General features: G+C 43.9%; 1 protein-coding gene across 2 annotated transcripts in view; it reads right to left on the bottom strand.

The window, feature by feature from the left end:
• Positions 1-19,570, bottom strand: part of EXOC4 (exocyst complex component 4) — a 578,416-nt gene that overhangs the window by 9,947 nt on the left and 548,899 nt on the right. The window contains exon 18 of one of the 2 annotated variants that reach the window (XM_043520885.1): positions 16,111-16,942. The exons of the other annotated variant lie outside the window; for it this stretch is intronic. Coding sequence (XP_043376820.1) covers positions 16,858-16,942 — 85 coding nt within the window. The 3' untranslated portion in view covers positions 16,111-16,857. Of the gene's footprint in view, positions 1-16,110; positions 16,943-19,570 lie in introns of those variants that run through there. 2 annotated transcript variants of the gene reach the window in all.

Here is a 19,570-nt window from a genome sequence, read left to right as displayed (position 1 = left end):
CTCCAGATCTGGAAAGGACTGGATGATGTTACAGCCAATACGAAGAGTCTGTGGCAGTTACGCATGCTGAGATACAGGTAATCAAAGTTCATGCTTCAGGTGGTAAGCCAAGCGTGCAACCACTATGGAGAGGAGCATATCCCCACTCCAGCTTTCTCCCATTCTGCTCATGTCCCCCTCAGTGCAGGAGCAGGACAGATGCACTCTCAGAGCGGGTCCCTCCAAGCCACTGGCAACGTGGCTTTAGCACTGGTGGGAGCTGATCACTGCAGGGTCAGGAAGAAATTCAACCTTCCTGTTTGCACAACTGATCAGCTGGGGACGTGGACCTGGTTTGATGGCTCATTGGCTTGACCTGGTATGGCAGACCTTATATCTGTACATCTTTTACAAGTTCTTAGAATGGATTACTCCTGATGTCAGGTGACAGTAAAAGCAATTACCTCCTTAGGAGAGGAAGGAAACAACTAATTCACTCCCTTCCTTTTGCTCTTTAGAATGGGAGAAGCCGGAGAGGGTGACAGATGCCTCAGGACCAGCCCTCTCTGTCTATATTCACCCAATACAGAGGCTTATGGGGGGACGTGGGAAGGGAAGTGATGGAATATCTCAGAACTTCAATGATGGTTCAAAGGACGACCCGGGGGAAGCGCTTCAACAGCTGGTAATACAGGCAGCGGAACCAGCCTTGTCTTTATGACATGAAACCTATTTGGAAAACACAAGGCTCAGTCCTGCCACCCTTGCTCGTGTGAGTGGTCCCTAACTCATCCCATGGAAAGCCCTGGGCCATTTATTTAAGGCCTGTTCACCTGTCAGGGCTGGGGCATTGGGCCCAAAGTGTCTGAATTCTCTGGTGTGTCCTAAAATTCTTATGGTAGGATTTAGGGTAAGAGGATAAACACCATGTCTTGGTCTTTAGAGCACGTGGAGCTGGATCCAATGCCCAGTGAAGTCAATGGGACTCTTTCTGTTGATTTCAGTAGGCTTTGGATCTGGCCCATGAAGAACGACTGCTGTAAGTGACTCCCTTCTGTACTAACAACAAATGGGAGATATTGATATCCGTGTCGGACACGATGCTGGGATCAAATGAAGACACGCTGAGAACAAATCTGAAGAGACGGAACAAAAGAAGCCAAAGACCAGAAAAGAGGGTTGTGTTTTCAAAATGATGGTTTCAAAACAAAACGTCCAGATCCCCAGTACTGAACCCATTTAACAACGCTGCAGTTCTGAGCACGTTTATTAGACATAAAAACCTCTTTGTAAAAATGATCGTCTCTTGAACTCTCTTTTTTGGAGGAAAGAAAAAAAAGAGGGTTTCTCACTTAAAAATTTTTTTTTTCTGAAAAGGCAATCATGATGAGACAAGCTCCTTTGAGAGCTATTAATACGACTCTCCATTTAAATGCTAATGTTAACCTATAACCCGGGACCTGCACACAGAAAAGTTTTTCAGAGGATGGTCAGGTGAATTCAAAATTCAATCACGATTTTCTTAAGAATGATTTGCTCTCATCTTAAGAGAAAGACCTTCTGATTTCTGCTGTGTTATTTTAGAATAAGGAACATCACTTTTATTATTCATGTTTTTACATAGATGCCAATTCTGTAACAACGCAAGGCAGTGAGGTATGGATTCCGCAGCTACAAATTCAGCTCTGAATGCTGGCTTAGCAAATATAGGAAGTGTTCTTCCCATTATATCCTCCCCTTTTTTTGTGCATACCCACAAACATGCTGGGTGCTGTACAAAGCAAGTAAAATGACCTCTCTTGAGGAGTTAACCACAAGTGAGAATAACAAACAATAGGCGGTCAAGATGAAGAAAGTGAAAGGTTGCAGTAATCAGTCACTTAGTGTAAGTACGTGCAAGATCTTGGTGGTGCCAGTAAGTTATATATTCAGAGAGCGTGTGAGTGAACGAGTAAGAGCATATGTATATATGTGTCCTTTAACTCCTGAAACTAAAGGACAGTATTGGCACAAGAACAAATGAATATATATTGGCCATGAATAAATTTAGGCTGGAAATTAGAAGAAGGGTTCTATCTATCTAAGGAGTAATGTGCTGGAACAGCCTCGCAATAGGAGTAGTAGGGGGCAAACAACCAACTGTTGGTTTTAAGTTGATGAATAGGATGTGACGTGGCTGCCTGTGATAACGGGACTGGACTAGATGAACCAGGAGGTCCTTTCCAGTCTTTTGTTTCTAGATCATTTCTTGTTGGCCATATGGAAGAAGGTGGTTTGGGGAGTGATTTGAATGGGGAGACAAGAGGGTGATGGACTGGCGAACAGGGATCGTGGGGACATTATCTGTAGGGAGCACAAGAGATAGGGGTGGGAGAGGAAATCTAACAGGTTAAAGGTGGGTGTCATTAGTGGAGCAGTGGGGGCAGGAGAGAGATGAGGTCTAAAATGTTGGCTGCTGCAGCATTGTGCAGGGCCCTGAATGCAAAGGCAAGACTTTTAAACTTGATACACTGGCCAAAGGGGAGCCCATGGAATCCAGTATTTCTCAGACATTCCCATTCTTTACAAAGACAACTGTGATTTTTGCATGCTTTCCAATTATGTTTGTTTTAAAGCAAGTAGGAGCCTACAAAGGTGAGTTCCTGGTCCTTCTTTCCCACTGGGAGCTCATGAGAGCATAAAAGCAATTAGAAATGGAACACTTACTACTGTACATCACAGAGTCCATTCTACCAGATGTGCAGGATCACTTCCTACACTGTATTCTCTACGTGCTATGTCCAGTCATGGTCCCACTATTCCTCAGAATCCTTTTAAAATGTTCTTTGTTTAACTTAATCCGGATTTACATTCTTTTGGGCCTGTTCAGACAATGATAGCGATCCTCATAATGATCCTTCATTTCAAAAGAACTTTGCAACCGTACAATTGATCACTTCACATGCTACTGACATGCAGCCTCTTGTCAGAGGAAAGAAAGACAGCAGCTCTGTAACAGGGCAGTGCAAGACTATGTAGCAATTCAGGACAGGAAATGAAGAACACTATCACCAATGCCTTCCTGAAGTAAAACAAGAATAAAGTATATAAACAATTTCACTTAGGGGAATAATGATGGAAATTTTCAAGAAGTGAAATGGTGTGTTAAAGGAAATATAACTTGAAAGGAAGAAATAACAGAGAATTTATAAAATAATGCTACTTTGCACTCCTCTGAAAATCAAAACATGTTATAGGCTCTTTAGACTTTATGGCCAGAAAGGAGCATCATGATCATCTAGTCTGACCTCTGCAAATCACAGGCCACAGAACCTCACTCCTGTAATAGACCCCTAACCTTTGGCTGAGTTACCGACCTCCTGAAATCTTGAGTTAAAGACTTCAAGTTACAGAGAATCCAGCATCAGCAAGTGACCTGTGCCCCACTCTGAAGAGGAGGGTGGAAAAAACCCCGAGGGTCTCTGCCAGTCTGACCTGGGGGCAAATTCCTTCCTGGCCCCAAAGATGGCAAACAGTTACACCCTGAGCACGTGGGCAAGATCCACCAGCCAGACATCTGGGAAAGAATTCTTTATAGTAACTCAGAGCCCTCCCCATCTAGTGGCCCATCACCGACCGCTGGAGATATTTGCTAATAGCAGTCGCGGATGGGCCATATGCCATTGTAGGCAATCTCATCATACCATCCCCTCCATAAACTTATGCCAAGCTCACCAAACTTTTATGAATTAAGGTTTACAACCCCCTCCGGTGAAGTGGGGGTAGTGTGAGCTCCTTTTACAAATGGGGGAACTAAGACACAGAGAGTTTAAGTGACTTGTCCAAAGAAAAAGAAACAGTGGCAGAGATGAGAATAGAGCACTGATGTCCCATCACCCAGATCTGTACTTGAGCCTCCCTTTGGGGACAGACTCCAGAGTCCAGGACTCTAACCTGGGGGCCAAGCAATTTTGCCTAAGAGTTTTTTTTAAAGAAGCCTAAAACTAAACTTCTGAATCCATATTAAGGCATCAAAAAAGACCATTCAAACCTGTTAAATGATTGCTCATAAACAATGTCTATGACACTCCTGGTGGCTTCACATTGACTAGCAAAATGAAGCGAAGAACAGAAATTCTCACTCTCCAAATGGAACTTTATAGGGTATTAAATAAGCACCCTCAGCACTTATCTAAATCTTTAATTAGTTCTATAATACACTGATGATATCAAGGCTAATTAAATTTATACAGATAAAGAGCAATGAAATTCTAGCCAAGTGAGCTGGAAAGTACATATTAAATAGTAAATTTAATGGTTCAAGCAGATAAGTGCAACTTTATTTAAAAAAAATTCAATTCAATTTACATGTTGTACTCAAATTGATTCTGAGTGTGCAAATGATTGGGAAAAAATCTTTTTGAATATATCAGTAAAAGTCCTCATCCGACTTGTTTAAATATCAGTTATTAATGCCTGCATTTGCAAATAAACCACGCACATTTGCATTTTTACTGCATATGGTAAAATATTACCTAAACCGTATGCCAGTTTATAAAGAATATGAAGCAATTTTTCCCCCTGCCTCATGTGTAAACGAGGGGAGACTTGGAAATGAATGCAGCCCCGAAGAGGAGAGTCAGCAGTTCGAAGGAAAGTACTGCAAAAACTGCTCCAGTCAGCAAAAAAACTAATACAATTCTAGCTACCCCTTGGGAACGACAATTACTGTGGCTAAAATCCTGCCATATTTACAATCAACTGATTCAGAACTGCACAGAAAAGCCTGATGCTGTAATCAAGGGGAGGCGTAGTGGTGCGCATTTGCAAGTGTTTAATGGAAATAGACATTAATATTATTGGTGTGTGAAGGGCACATCTTATGGGATCACGTCATTCATTTATAATCAAAGCAAAATACGTGGCAACGTGGGAAAGGCTGTATCAGATATTGGATCCTTCTAATCCAACATCCTGCTCTGGCAGCAGTCAGGAGCTGATGCTTCCAAAAACCTTTTAAACTCAATATAACTGACCAATTGCCTAAATTCCTGGTTCTTGAAAAGGACCAGCTTATGCTCTGATTTCACTCATGAATTCTCTTGGCTTGCCTACTTTAGTGGCTGCCAATGCTGGTAACTGGACTTTTATGGGCAGTGACACACCAAAATCAGAATGTGGTCTTTTGCCAACTGGACATGTGGCAACTTCCACTGGGTCACCACTTTTTAGATTCTTTGCTTCAAGGGCAAAGCTATTGCCTCACATAAGACGATGTAATGTCTTTTTGGTGACATCAAGGTTCAACATCATCACGTTGTGTGAGCCCTGAAGATTCTGGGGGCTTTTGGAATGGTCTGCAAGTTCTTGCTTGCTGGACATGGGACAGAGGACTATCAAAGTCAAGACTACAATGAAGTATCCTAAGTATCATTGACTGGCCCATCAGTGAAGCACAATTAACACCAGCAGAGAAGGGGATTGAGTGCTCTGGCCCTCTCTCTGGGGATAGACGAATGGTGGGATGGAACTGGGGGCACCTAAAAGGCTACTAGCAAGGGAGAGAGCAGTGAAACACTAGAGGGTTCTTGGATGAAGAAAACAAGAACACTGTCCAGCCCTGGTTGTTCATGGATCCAACCATGAGAAAAACCATGGATGTTTGCATCTATCTGGTAAGTTTTGTGTATAGTATGATGCTGCCTCAGAAGAACATAAGAAGACGTGGGTATATATTCAGGATGGAGAGCTCGAGAAGCAGGTTACTTATTTCATAACACAATCCCCAGTCAGATTTCCAGCTGAAGCAACAGCAGAAGATGCAGAGTGGCTTCACATTCCAAGCTTCCAGAAAGAAAAAGGTACTCCTGATTCTAGAAAAGGACATGTTATCAGCACCTGAAACTGCCCCTTCTGAACCTTCCTCTTCATTCACCTCGGGGGTCACTCTCCATAGTGGACTTGATCCTTTGCCTCTTTGCTGAGATGCAATGCCAATTTTGCTGGTGGCTTTTGTGATGTGGCCACTTGGTCACTAGGAAGTGGATTCTGACTTGCCAACCAAATTCACATAAGCCACTGAACAATGAACAGATCGTAAAAATGTAGTTATTTACCAACCTGCGCTGGATTTGAACAAGCAACCGAAGAATCACATGGTACCATATTGCATTACCAAGGGTATCTTTTACAACTACCTTTCCTTCAATAAGTAGTGAGCTATTTTCCATGATAGCACACAGCTTCATCACTATTTGTACCTCTTTTCCTCTTCTCTCTCTTTTTGTGTGTGTGGGGGGCATAATTTTGTATAGAATTATAGAATATCAGGGTTGGAAGGGACCTCAGGAGGTCATCTAATCGAACCCCCTGCTCAAAGCAGGACCAATCCCCAACTAAATCATCCCAACCAGGGATTTGTCAAGCCTGACCTTGTATCTGATACATATCTTAAATACACTCACAAGGAACTTACTTTAGCTTCAGATGTAATGCCTTTATGTGCTATGATATCTCATTTGAATTTTATATCCATGATATATTTGATCTCAGATCTGGAATAAAAATTTTTCAATTCTAGGCAAGGTTTGTAGCCTACAATAATGTCTGAGTAAGAAATTACATGCTGGAGACTGTTTCCTGAAAAGAATATATCATTCTTATAAATCAACATCATACATGTATGTTCAAACACAGCAATTTCGATATAATTATTTTAAAACTGCTCTTAAAAACCAAGACTTAAGGTTTTAAATATCTGAATTCACACTTTTTTCTTGGCTAAAGAGCACAGGATCATAATGGGACGAATTTAATTGCCACATCAGAGTTTGTGTGTTGAAATTCTACATCTGATGTGTGAAAGTTCAGGAATGACAATCAGGCATGTTGCAGATGCCACTCTGCAAAATTTTCTCAGACAGTCTCCATCTGCCAGATATGTTAATACTTGCGTTGAATCAATAATTCACCTCCTAACTCCATGTTTCCTGCATCTTAGTCAGAATTGTCAATGTCTGCTTCACCGGAGGATCCATACTGGACACATAGGAGTCGCCTGGCCTGCATCTCCCATTAGGTTGGTGCTGTACTGTACCCAGGAGCCAGTCACTTTCAGTATTGCAGGGATCATCAAATCCACTCAGCTGTTTCCTAGTTTACACGTGAGCTAACAAAACCAAGATGTGCCACTTTTTATTAAAACACATACTTAGCGACTCTAATTCATCAGAATCACACTTCACCATCCAAAAGCGGGCTGAACCTTTTCTGAGAATTAAAACTCTTAGCATTTGAAATACTAAATAAAAATCTTTGATCTTTCGCCAAAGAACTCAGATTTGGTTTTGGATACAGGAAAGATATAATCGACTATAGTACTTTGGATTTACAGCCTACAGATCACACCTATCAAGTAGGAAAATACTATAATGAACTCACTGTACATGCACATGCTGCTACTCTCTGCTAGATGGAATCAGAATTGTTTATGGTGTGTCCCTTGCACTATACAGCTAACTGCTAATGGAAAATGTCCTTTAACTCAGATGGTAGAGTCCTGTCGTTATGGAGCAAGAGGACCTGGGTTCCATCCCTGAGATTACCATAAAGCTCCAAATAGCCTCATTGGGCAACACAGTGACAAAACTGAAGCCCTTGGTGGCCACATATTAATTTATTGCAGTTCTATTATCCTTGTTTTACAGCATGAAAAAGAGACACAGTGCCTTAGAAAGACCCTGCTCAAGATCGCTCCGTGAGTCCACAGCAGATCTGGGACTAGAACCTGTGACTCTCAGCCCTTTGCTCTAACTGAGATTACAGTACGCCACATAAAATGACTTCCCTCTCATTAGTGGCAGCTATTCTCTCTGCTCTGAAATTTCTGGCCTTGGCTTAGCTTCCCTCTCTCTCCCCCTGCTGCCAGAACTTGCCCTTCTGCCGCTGCCACACCAGACATGTTCTCTGGAGCAGTCTGCTCCTCTCGCCTAACCTGTCTAGAACCAGCCACCGCTCCACCTATCCCCCACGCTGGGGCTAACACCAGTACTTCACACCTTTCCACATTGGCTGCTCCCGCCTGCTTTTGTGCCTTCCTATTTCTGCCGCCATAATGCTGCCGCATTGGCCCGTAAAGAGCTCATCTCCTCGCCTTAATTTAATTAAAGGAGAGACATCTGCGAAATATGTGCTTTAATGGCATAGAAAAGTGATGAGTGGTGACCCTCAAACATATTACACAGCACAAATATCTGCCACATTCTAGCAGATTACTGGGCATGAAGCATTGCAGTTTCTAATGAGATCTGACGGACGGGGTAAACCAATCCACTACTAAAGCACTTGAGTGCATTCCCTCCTATCTGTGGGGGTTTGTGGTAGAAAGAAACAGCCGACACTGAAAGGAGCAGGACATTTTTTCTAATTGCTTCCATTTGCAGCCTGAAACAAAGCAATGGAGTTACACTTCAGGCTGACAATCTAATATTTACTTTTTGAAACAATTTGTAGACAAATGTCCAGATAGTTGTTCTTCACACACTGAGGTTTTTTCCCCTCCGTGATTCTTTTTGTCTTGTGTCAATTTTTCTTTTCAAAAACCTGTCCCTCCTCTAACACCTGTGTTTGCAGATCGCTGACACCTGCGTGCGTAAGTGGAATTTCCTTGCAGGCGAGAGTTAGCACAGGGAGGGCATCATTTTCAATCATTGGCGCATAAAGAAGTTTCCTAAATGCTATGTTTGGAGTCGCGGCTCAGGAGGTAAAACAGATAATTGATGAGTCTACGTAGATCAGTTGAGTGCCCAGATATGGACCCCACATTTGAAAAGAAAGCTTCCAGGGGAGTCTGTCTCTTGACCCATTCAAAGTGGGATGACCCTGAAAGTTCATTCCCTTGCTGGAGTCCTGGGGCCTGCTTCTGATCCCAGTTACACCAATGTAAACCAGGGGCAGCTCCATTTAAGTCAATGGCGCTATCTCAGTGTGAAATCAGCATCTGGCATCAAGGCTGCCTCTGTTACATTACTTGGGTGCTACAGGAAATGTAACAGGCAATCTGGAGAGTTCCTTATTTGTTTCCCATCCCTGTATTTCTCCAGGCTCTCTTCCTAATCAGACATTTCTCAAGGGGATGTAACGTTTATGCTTCCCCCATCACCGTGCAAGCCTCCCTAGCTGAGCTTAAATGGTCCTCCTCTTTCCAGCCACTTCCCCTCCCTTCACTCCTAGGCAGACCCCTCCCCAGGACAGCAGGCATCTCCGAGTGCTAGAAGGTAAAGAGTGAGTAAAATCAATCCAGACAAAGAGTCAATTCTACAGATTCTGCTTGATTGCTATTTGCTGGCCCTCTGGAGTTCCTATTGTTAACGAAGAACTTGGTTTTTACAAAATACATTCCCCCTCCCCCACATTCTCCCTGGATAGCAATCACCTTGAAAACTTAAAAAAATACACTGTACTGCCCTGTGTATGCTTCTGTCTGGAGGTGCTGCTGTCACATCCAAGGTTACAAAAACACATCACTGTCCTCCCACAGGGCTACCGAAACCTCAGAGACAATCTCTCTATAGCCAACATGAATATGTAGGTCCCATGCTAACAGGGTTCCTGTCAGTTTCTCCCTCACACTTCTCTATAATGTGCTAACCTTTGCTACCAGCTCTCTGATTCTTCCCCTGCCCTACTGGTCCCCAGAGGGATGTTTTCAGGCATAAGTATTACATGCCCTTTTTTGGCCACACTGTTTGCTTCTTGAACTGAGAACATCCAGCTTCCCATTTGCAGGAAAAGAAACAGTCCCCAGTCACTGTGGAAACAGAGTGGCAGTCCCTTGTAGTAGCTGCAGAAGCCAAGCAACAAGAAGCAACTGCCCTTCCCAGGTAACCCTCAGAAGAGCTGCCTGTATGGTGGGAGGAAAGGAGAAATACTACATTGCCTTTAACTCGGAAAATGGATGGTACCTTTGCTTTGCTAATGGACACTACTCCGTGTGTGAAATTTACTCGTAAACCCTTGGAAACGGGAAGCTCGGAATATTCCTCCTTTCTTCCCTACCTGGTGTTTCTGTGTCCTTCCACGAGCCCTGTGATCATCTGCTTTCTCTCCGCTCACAGCATAAGGGTCCATTTTATGGGCTCAGCTTCCTTGTGGCAGGAGGATTGGACAGAGCTGGATTAATACTACTGTCCATTCATCTTCCATGCTTGTATTGTCTGCCTACTGCTTCAGCTGTTGCCATGGCTGCTATGATCTCTATGCTTTGTATCATCGAGATCGTTCATATCTGAACCTGTTGTTATTATGGGAGCCTGTTATGCTCTGGGTCTCCAAGAACCATAAATAAAAGGCCTTCTAGAGGAGGGGAGGTGAAAGCTGTCTTTTCCTCAAATGGATCACCCTGTGTGACTGGCACCTAAGGATGGGACAAAAGGGTGCAAGTTTATACTTCCTTGGTTTGGAATGATATATGGATCATCCTTTCACCTGATGCATCTTTATTACTCCAAAGAGGATGACTGGGCCCTATGACCAATCACCCGGGGCCTGTACTGTATGGTCACCCACAGGGGTTGAGTAGCACTCTTAGACTGATTCAGGACACCTTAGGTCAATGTTAATTATTTGTCCTGCATTATGACGTAAATGTCATGATGTTGCACAAGCCCCAAGATTATTTCAGTATCCTTTAGCCGCATGGAAGAGAGATTTGCGGAAGACAGGTGGTCTTGCTGGGTCAGGGTTGAGGCATGTTGTACCCGTTCTCTTTATAAACACACTCAGGTCTCCAGCGTTTCAATCAGCACATTTCCCCAGCATTAAATTCACTTAAAATAATAAAACCATTATGTGTATTTTAAAGTGTCACTGACTAGCAGGTACTGGCAAGATGGCATATGGCAGGGCCTGGGAAAACTCACTCACATTCCAGGTGGGTGGCATCCTGGACTCGTTTCTCAGAGGATAAAGCCTCCCACTGAGCCAACACATTTCAGTGTCCTGCTGAGCACAGAAGAACACCACTGGCTGGGAAAAACCACTGTGCTGGCACCAGTCACCTGGAAGAGGGCGATCCAAGGAAGGATATGTAAGAGGGCTGTTAGGTTCCCGCTTGCATTTTCCTCCCAGCTCATCTTGCCATGATCCGAGCAGTATTTAACTGGGCTGTGCATCTGATTTGCTTCTGATGCCACAACAAAAACGGGGGCTTATTCTTGAGTGTCTGCCTGAAAATCTGCCATTCTGTCTTGGGCTAAGAAAAACGGTGAGATCCAGACCTGGCAGGCCTGGGCCTGGGCCCAGGCCCCCTCCCGCATCTTTCTGGACCTTACCCAGGGTTAGAAACAAATAAACAAAAATCTTTCCTGGGTACCTCATGCTCCCAGATGTCATTTCACTGCCATCAACTATGACAGTTCCTCCCTGTGATCACCCAGGATCTGGACTGGCAGTGCCTCAGAGATGTGAGACGGGCTACAGCATCAACCAGCTTCCCACAGGTTTGAAAATAGCTTCTGACCTGGCCATTTAGCCACCAGGGAACTGTGGAAGCTCAGAGGCTTGGCAGTAGGGTGGTAGAGAGAGCTCTGCAGGATCTGGGATGGAGGCAGACAAGACTCTCTGATGGAAGAGTTAAAGAAAAGAACCTTAAAACCATCTTTATGGCTGAGAGCAGAAAGTTCACTGGTTCACAGGGTCACTGAGATTTCCTATTTTATAGGAATCTGCAAGCTAACCCTCTGAATCTAGCCTACTGGCCTCCATGAAGAGTTATTACATCTATGTTATTGGTCCTGGAGGTCTAGATGAGACATGCACTGCTTAACTACAGCCTGACACACAACATCAGGGACACCCCAACTGTTCCGTTCCTTTGGGGGGTGCGCTGCGTGGTGCCCCAAGAGGCATGCCTCACCCACCAACACTGGAGACGTCAACCTGAGTCTGCTGACAGAAGCTGACGATACCGTTAGTGCTTTGGAACGTGAAGCACTTTTATTCCGACAGCTTTCTAAGCAGCCATGGTTCAGGAGCTAGTCCTGGGGAAGAACAATTCCCAGCTCAGTACTGCATGAGTGTTTTCACATTCTACAAGCATGGGCTGGAGACTCTCAGTAAATGTGCTGGGGAAAGCGTTGCTGGTGGGGAATGTCAGCCAACAGCCTTTCTGCCTTTGTTTCAGGGGAGTGATTCCCAGGTTTGGGGGAACAAGTAAGGAATATGGAGAGGGTTTGTGGCAGACAGTGAGAGAACCTGTTGTAGAGAAGGGGTACAAAAATGAGTAGGTTGGCAAAGAGGTGACCCTTCAATTCCATAACAGCATCAAAGCCCCAGGCCTAACTGAGGCGAAGGACTGACAGTGGAAGCTGCAGACTGGCACTGAATCCAGTGCAGTAAAACAAGCAACACCACCACTGCAGGGTTTTCAGAGAGAGTCAGTGAGCTCCCGTTAAAGAGAAGACTTTCTGCCTGATCAGACAATAGCCTGATGTTTCTGCTATGAAAACCTCGACCATTTGGGACTCTATTATCAAATGGTTTGCATATGTCAATACTACTTTGCAGGTGCAAATCAGGACCTGTGTGCACTCATTTTAGAGTGCATGCTCTCAAAACCTGGTCTGTGTGATCAATCGATATTCCACACCCCTACACACTACAGACTTTGCCAAATACTGTAGAATGATCTCTCGGACTCCAGTGGTACTGTCAACAATCTCAAACTGAGACCCTAGTCTCAAAGTAACCTCAGTCATACAAGTAAATAAACACCAGCTGTGTATTCTTACATGGCCCCTGGAAAGTCATTGAACATAGCAATTCCAAAACAAAAGTTTTAAAAAGAAAGTAATGCTTGCCTTTTAATTAACATTCAAAGTGCAGCAGGATAGAAAAAGGGACTGAAATAGACAGACAAGTACCCACACTTCCAGATACAAATGAAGGACTCAGGAACATAAAGTAATTAGTTGGTATTTTTCACCCACATTGAAAAATATTGTTAAAAACGGGTATCAAGAAAAGACGGTCGCTTAAGAGAGAAATGAGGAACTTGCTTGTAATTTGATTTCTAGGAGGACATATCATGAAGCTGTCAATGCAGTCGATAAAAGTGCTTCAGCACCGAGTCTAAAACCAAACCCAAAAAACCAAACCAAATCAATAAATATTCATTCAGCACCTTCCTTGGCCTTATTTTCTCTGGGAGAGTGAAAGCAGTTTTTTTGCCTGTTGAAAAGTTCATCCCATTGATTCCCCTCCCCCCCAGCCACAATGCTGAGTGCCAGGTAAGGAAAGTCAATGAAGCCCCCCTTCGTTTTTCTTTAGTCCATTTCCAGCTTAGGAAAATGGAATTCAACTGTTTACTTGGAGGAAACCAAACATCCATATTCAGGCAATAAAAATCATTACTGAGGCCACGAAAACCTATATCTTTAAAGGTCATAGCGCAAAGATTAAAAGTGCCTCCAGGAAAAACTGAAATGGCTAATCTAAATACAACCTTTGAGTCAATAGGAAAACTTCAGCATGGCTAGAGAGAGAGAAGGTGCAGCAGCAGTGAGATGCTAGATTGATATTTTAAGACGATTGTCTTGCTTTTCGAATAGTTATATGTGAACGTTATAATACTGTATGATTACATATGGTGCAGTATGTTCAGGCATTACCAGACCAGATCAATCCACAAGTCTAGCTGATACAGCATCCTGTCTCTATCAGTGGCCAGTACTGGCTGCTTCAGAAGAAGGTATAAGACCCCACGAAGGACAATTATGGATTAAATTGCCCATAGGGGAAGTACTTCCTAAAGTCCGGACAGCTAGTGTTAAGTTCTAGCTATTGTTTGCAATGTTGTAGCTGGGTCACTCCCAGGATATGAGATAGATAAGGTGGGTGGGGTAATATCTTTTATTGGACCAACCCCCTTGTCTTGGTCTATCTGTTTTAACTTTGGATGTTTTTGCTCCTTATATAATGTCTCATTTTGTTTTTCAACTCTGCTAAACTTGTAGTCTCATTAATATCTGGTGGCAGTCAGATCCCACAGGTTAATTATGAACTGTGTAAGAGAAGTACAGCCTTTTCCTCAGTTGGAAATTTGTCATCTTTCCATTTCGCTGGGTGTCACTGGTCATGTGTGATCCAGGGAGCTCCTGTTGCCAACTGGCAGAGGGCACAGGAGGTGCATAGGGTTTTATGGGGATCCCCTGGGTAAGAAATATACATAACAGTTCACCGAAGGGTGGCACGTGAGGTCTCTACCAAGAGCCCATAACCCATTGGTCATCATTATCACTGAGAAATGTATGTACACATAACATTTAAGGAGTTATGGATCTATAATAAAAATTGTGTTCTTAAGATCTTGGAATTAAGACAGGTGGCCAGGAGGTGACATACCTAAGCCATGTATCTCCCTGGCTGGCCGCTTGTGTATTGCATGCCTCACAATGCCTGCATCGTTTGCATACTGAGCCAGGTGAGGGCTGAGATATAGTGAAATGTACAAGAGAGGAAATCTACAGGAACAAACACCCAGTGGGAGGGGGTGTCCTGTTTATGTATAAGGATTGTTCTGGTATAACGTGGAGTGCAAAGCGACACACTGATCCCTTGACTTAGGAGGCAAACTGATATTGTGCTTGTCTCACAAAAGAAGGCTCACTGCCAGCCTGGCTGTAAAGTACAAGGCTTTTGGGTGAGCAATACTCTACGAGACATGAGAAGAAAAGGAGGACTTGTGGCACCTTAGAGACTAACAAATTTATTTGAGCATAAGCTTTTGTGAGCTACAGCTTACTTCATCGGATGCATTTAGTGGAAAATACAGTGGGGAGATTTATATACACAGAGAACATGAAACAATGGGTGTTACCACACACACTGTAAGGAGAGTGATCAGGTAAGGTGAGCTATTACCAGCAGGAGACCGGGGCGGGGGAACCTTTTGTAGTGATAATCAAGGTGGGCCATTTCCAGCAGTTAAGAACGTCTGAGGAACAGCGGGGGGTGGGGGGGAAATAAACATGGGGAAATAGTTTTACTTTGTGTAATGACACATCCACTCCCAGTCTTTATTCAAGCCTAAGTTAACTGTATCTAGTTTGCAAATTAATTCCAATTCAGCCGTCTCTCGTTGGAGTCTGTTTTTGAAGTTTTTTTGTTGAAGTATTGCCACTTTTAGGTCTGTAATCGAGTGACCAAAGAGATTGAAGTGTTCTCCGACTGGTTTTTGAATGTTATAATTCTTGACATCTGATTTCTGTCCATTTATTCTTTTATGTAGAGCCTTGGCCAATGTACATGGCAGAGGGGCATTGCTGGCACATGATGGCATATATCACATTGGCTCTGAAACACTGGCAGACGATAGAAACGATACCATCCGTGTTTCTCCCAAGACATCCACTGTCGCGGTGACAGAAGGAGAATGCGAGACTAGGATGCAGGGAAAGGTTCTGGTGAGATTACCCAACGATAATCCAGCATGTCCCCTTTGCGGGGATCATGTAGGGAAACCAACTGCTCTGCATGTACATCTTAAACGTCACCACGGAGGGAAGGATGTTGAATTCCAATGTTCTTTGTGTGATAAGATCGATCCTAAAGCACACAGCATCCTATGTTACATCCCTAAATGCAAGGGGCTGACATCACAGGAATCAGCTGGTGACTGGGCTTGTGAGGTTTGTGCCAAACAATTTGGCACCAAATCAGGCCTCTCCCACCATAAGAGACGGGCCCACCCCGTGGTACGAAATGCAGAAAGAATCCAAGCCAGTCAACCTAAACAAAACTCGCAGCGTGGAAAACACAAGAGTTGTTGGTAGGCCGAGGAATTACAGGAGAGCTCTACGGCTGAAGAGTTTAGCAGCTCTTCCTTGTGCGTACTCTGACATACCAAGGGCTGAGAGGACTTGCTCGTTGATTTTGGACCATTTTCCTCTCGTGCCGAGAGGGAAGCCAAAGTACTTGACCTTAGTGGCTCCAGTTAGTTTTCTGACTTCATCTGTCAGAGATGCATAGTGTTGGACTTTCTCAGCCGCCGCATCAGAGAAAGTTTGGTCTTTGTATTCAAAGCGTACGGTGACATCGACCACCAGGGCTGTTCCATCTTTGACAAAAACAAGGTCTGGTTTTCGTAGTTCCTTATTGGCAGTGTGCAGATGTGGTTCTTGATAAATTGTCCACTTAAGTTTACGGGCTTCTTGTGTGAGTATTACGCATAACTTGTTATGTCTGTGGATACGTGCACCTTGAACTGCCGGACATTGTCCCAGAACATGAGAAAGTGATTCATATGAGGCATTACAATGCCTGCACTGTATGTTGTGATTGTTTTTGCCACGCCCTAGGTATTCCCTGGTGGGATACACGTTCGCTCTCAGTTTACATGATTACATGAGATTACATGAGAGTATCTTGTTAATTAAGTCTAAGCTCTAGAATGCATGTTATGATTTTTTTTATATGTGACCATTTGTCTTTGAGGTTTCTACTTGTTACCACTTGCATCTTTATGCTTTGTTAAATACATGGATACCTGATTTTGCTATCACCATATCGACGTGCTGTGTGTTAAGTGGAGCAGTGATCTGAGGTGGACTGGTGAGCTTGGATGTGCTGTTTCTTTGGAAGCAGTGAATCTGTGAATATTGCAAGTGTCCAGTGGACCAGGCGCTGGATGCTCCAGGGAGATGCTTGGAGGCTGGAGTGTGCCATTCACTAACCTGCAGAGAGAGAGCAGGGCCTCCACAGGACTAGTGGGGAGGGCTTATGGCCACTGGAGTTGGGAAGCTGACCCATGCCAGGCACAAACAAGGCTTCCTCATGCTCAAGGCAGGTGGTAGCGAGATGCTTCACAGCCCTGCTGCTCCCGGGAAGCATCGCAGCATGCTTTTAGCTATTTCGTACCTCTGCATGCAACTCCCTTCTCAAGGCATCCTTAAGCACCAGCTCTGCAGAATGTACATTATTATACTGCCTACTATCTCAGTCATATGCAGATATGTTAGCAAGTGCCCCAGAAAACACCGCTGGCCTCCCCACTTCACTCAGAATCAATTCAGAATGAATCTGTTTGGTTTTTAAAATGCTTGATGGATTTGCTCCAGCCTAACTCAGCTCACCCACTTTATTCTCAAGTCCCTTCAGAGCTCTTAGATCTTACCTGTGTCCCAGTGACTTATTGCTCTTTATCAGTTTGTTCCAGCATCTCCCCCTCTTTCGACACATTACTCTCCTTGCCTTATTTCTATCTGTCTAGTTCTTATCTTCTCCACTCTTTACTGCCTTTGCTTTCTGTGTCATGGGTACAGTTAGGCCCCAACCCAGCTCAAGTATAGTCCCGTTGATTTCAATGATTCACTGGCACTACTCATGTGTTTAAAGTGAAGCACCTGCTTATGTGCTTTGTTGGACGCGGGCCTTAAACTGTAAGTTCTTTGGGGCGCCAGGAACCACATATGTTCTGTTTGTCAGTGAAGTGCCTTATGCCCTCCAGACACCTACAGTAAAACAATAACAGCAGCATAAAAACCCCTTTCTCCAGGGGCTTGTAATCAGGAGAGACAACAAAGAAGAGAGGAAAGGGAGCTACACGTTATTGTTAACCTGTGACTAAGTCCCTTTCATCCAGCCCTTATATTCAAGTGCTCACATTTCAGAAAAATTACTTAAGGACAAACATCAGAAATATCCTCCCCCAAGAGTCAGATTCTTTGCTTTAGAACTTCTGGTGTTTTTGAATTTCTAAACATGGAAAATCAGCACCAGGTGAGATATTTTTCTGATGCATCTGATGCAAACTCAGAAACAAAACTTCCCAGGACTGAGGCTATGGCTACACTACAGAGTTTACAGCTGCGCCACTATCATGCTGCGAGTGTACACTCTAAGCCGACAGGAGAGAGCTCTCCTGTCGGATTAATTACTCCATGCCCCGCGAGCGGAGGAGCTATGTCTGCAGGAGAAGCTCTCCTGCTGACATAGCTCTGTTCACATCGGTGGGTAGGTCGGTGTAACTTACATCGCTCGGGGGGTGGCTTATTTACACCCCTGAGCGACATAACTTGTACCGACCGAAGCTGTAGTGTGTACAAAGCCTCAGTCCTGAGGGAGAGCAAACATGTTTGAAATGAACCAACAGTGGGCACGCAGGTGGTGAGCTGAGAGTACTACATTTACTGTGCAATGACTTGCTTGCTTTCTCATCTTGTCTTCCCACATCTTGATGGTTGTCTTATCCACCTGTTACATCTTGTCATAACCTAGATTGTGAGCTTTCTGGAGCAGGGACTGGATTTTTATTATGTATCGGTATAGCATGTATCACAATGTGCCTTGATCTTTGATTGGTGCCCTCTAAGTGTTACTGGCATGCAAATACATAGTAAGAGTTTCTGATGCAGTTTTCTGAATACAGCAAGTAATGAGTGCCTTTCACCAGATACTAACATTTCAGCTGTTCACCAGTAGGTGTTACTTGACAACTAAAGGAACCCGAGAAAATTATGTATTTTTAAACCTCTCCATCGTGTGAATAAGAATATAAATTGCAGTCACATTAACTGAGTGAAAATATCACTCCTCAACTTTCATATTTCATAGGGCATAAGATGATCAGCAGCTGGGGCAGGGTACAAATTTGCCCTGTGCTATAGTTCTGCACAGTTAGCTATGTGCACTGAGGGATGTGTGTTGGTTTGTAGCCTTTCCTCTGAAGCACTGAGAACCTCTGGACATAATAAATTGGACCATATGACCCAATGGGGTATGCATTCCAGTGTGTTCCTACACACGCACAGATCCATCAATGGCTATTTTTGCCAGAAGTTGGGAATGGGTGACAGGGAATGGATCACTTGATGATTACCTGTTCTGTTCATTCCCTCTGGGGCACCTGGCACTGGCCACTGAAGGAAGACAGGATACTGGGCTAGATGGACCTTTGGTCTGACCCAGTATGGCCATTCTTATGAAAGCAACTGTCCCTAGTTCCCCCACTGCACCTGTGTCATGTGAGATGGCCAGTAAAGAAACACGAGGGGGAAAGCCCATTCTCTGATTACCCAACACAAATGGGAAAAGCAATCAAGTGGAGGAGTGGTTTTTAATCCTCTGCAGTTAGGATATTTGGTTAATGCAGTGAAACCACTAATTACAGCTAATTTAAAGCTGTGCTGAGATCAGAGCTCAATGAAAACTACAGAGGGAAAAAACAAGAGACAAAGAAAGGAAAAGGAAATATTTTTGAAGCCAAATTCTTAATTGAAAAATAAAACAACTTTTTAATTAAAACGAGCAAAAGCAAATCTGGGGCAATGTTCCATAAGCACACAATGTTGGTCTGACTTCACAAGCATGGAGATAACACATCTTTCCCAGGCTCCAGATAGGGGACTTTCAGCCTGGGAGAGCTTTCCTTACAGTCGATTCTGCTTCTGGTTCCTTTGCAGAATAACTCCAGTAGGGCTCAGTTCTGCAAGGTGCTGTACATCTTTAACTCCTATAGATAGCTGAGGGCAGAATGAAGCCTTTATGGCCAAGTCCACTGCTTGGGTATGAGAACAGGTCATCCACAAATGGGAGTCTTGTGAATGCACCTTGCGGA

Source organism: Chelonia mydas, chromosome 1 (assembly GCF_015237465.2).
Source record: "Chelonia mydas isolate rCheMyd1 chromosome 1, rCheMyd1.pri.v2, whole genome shotgun sequence".
Classification (NCBI taxonomy): Eukaryota; Metazoa; Chordata; order Testudines; family Cheloniidae; genus Chelonia; species Chelonia mydas.
Note: the sequence above shows the minus strand (reverse complement) of the source record. Positions and strands in the feature narration are given on the sequence as shown.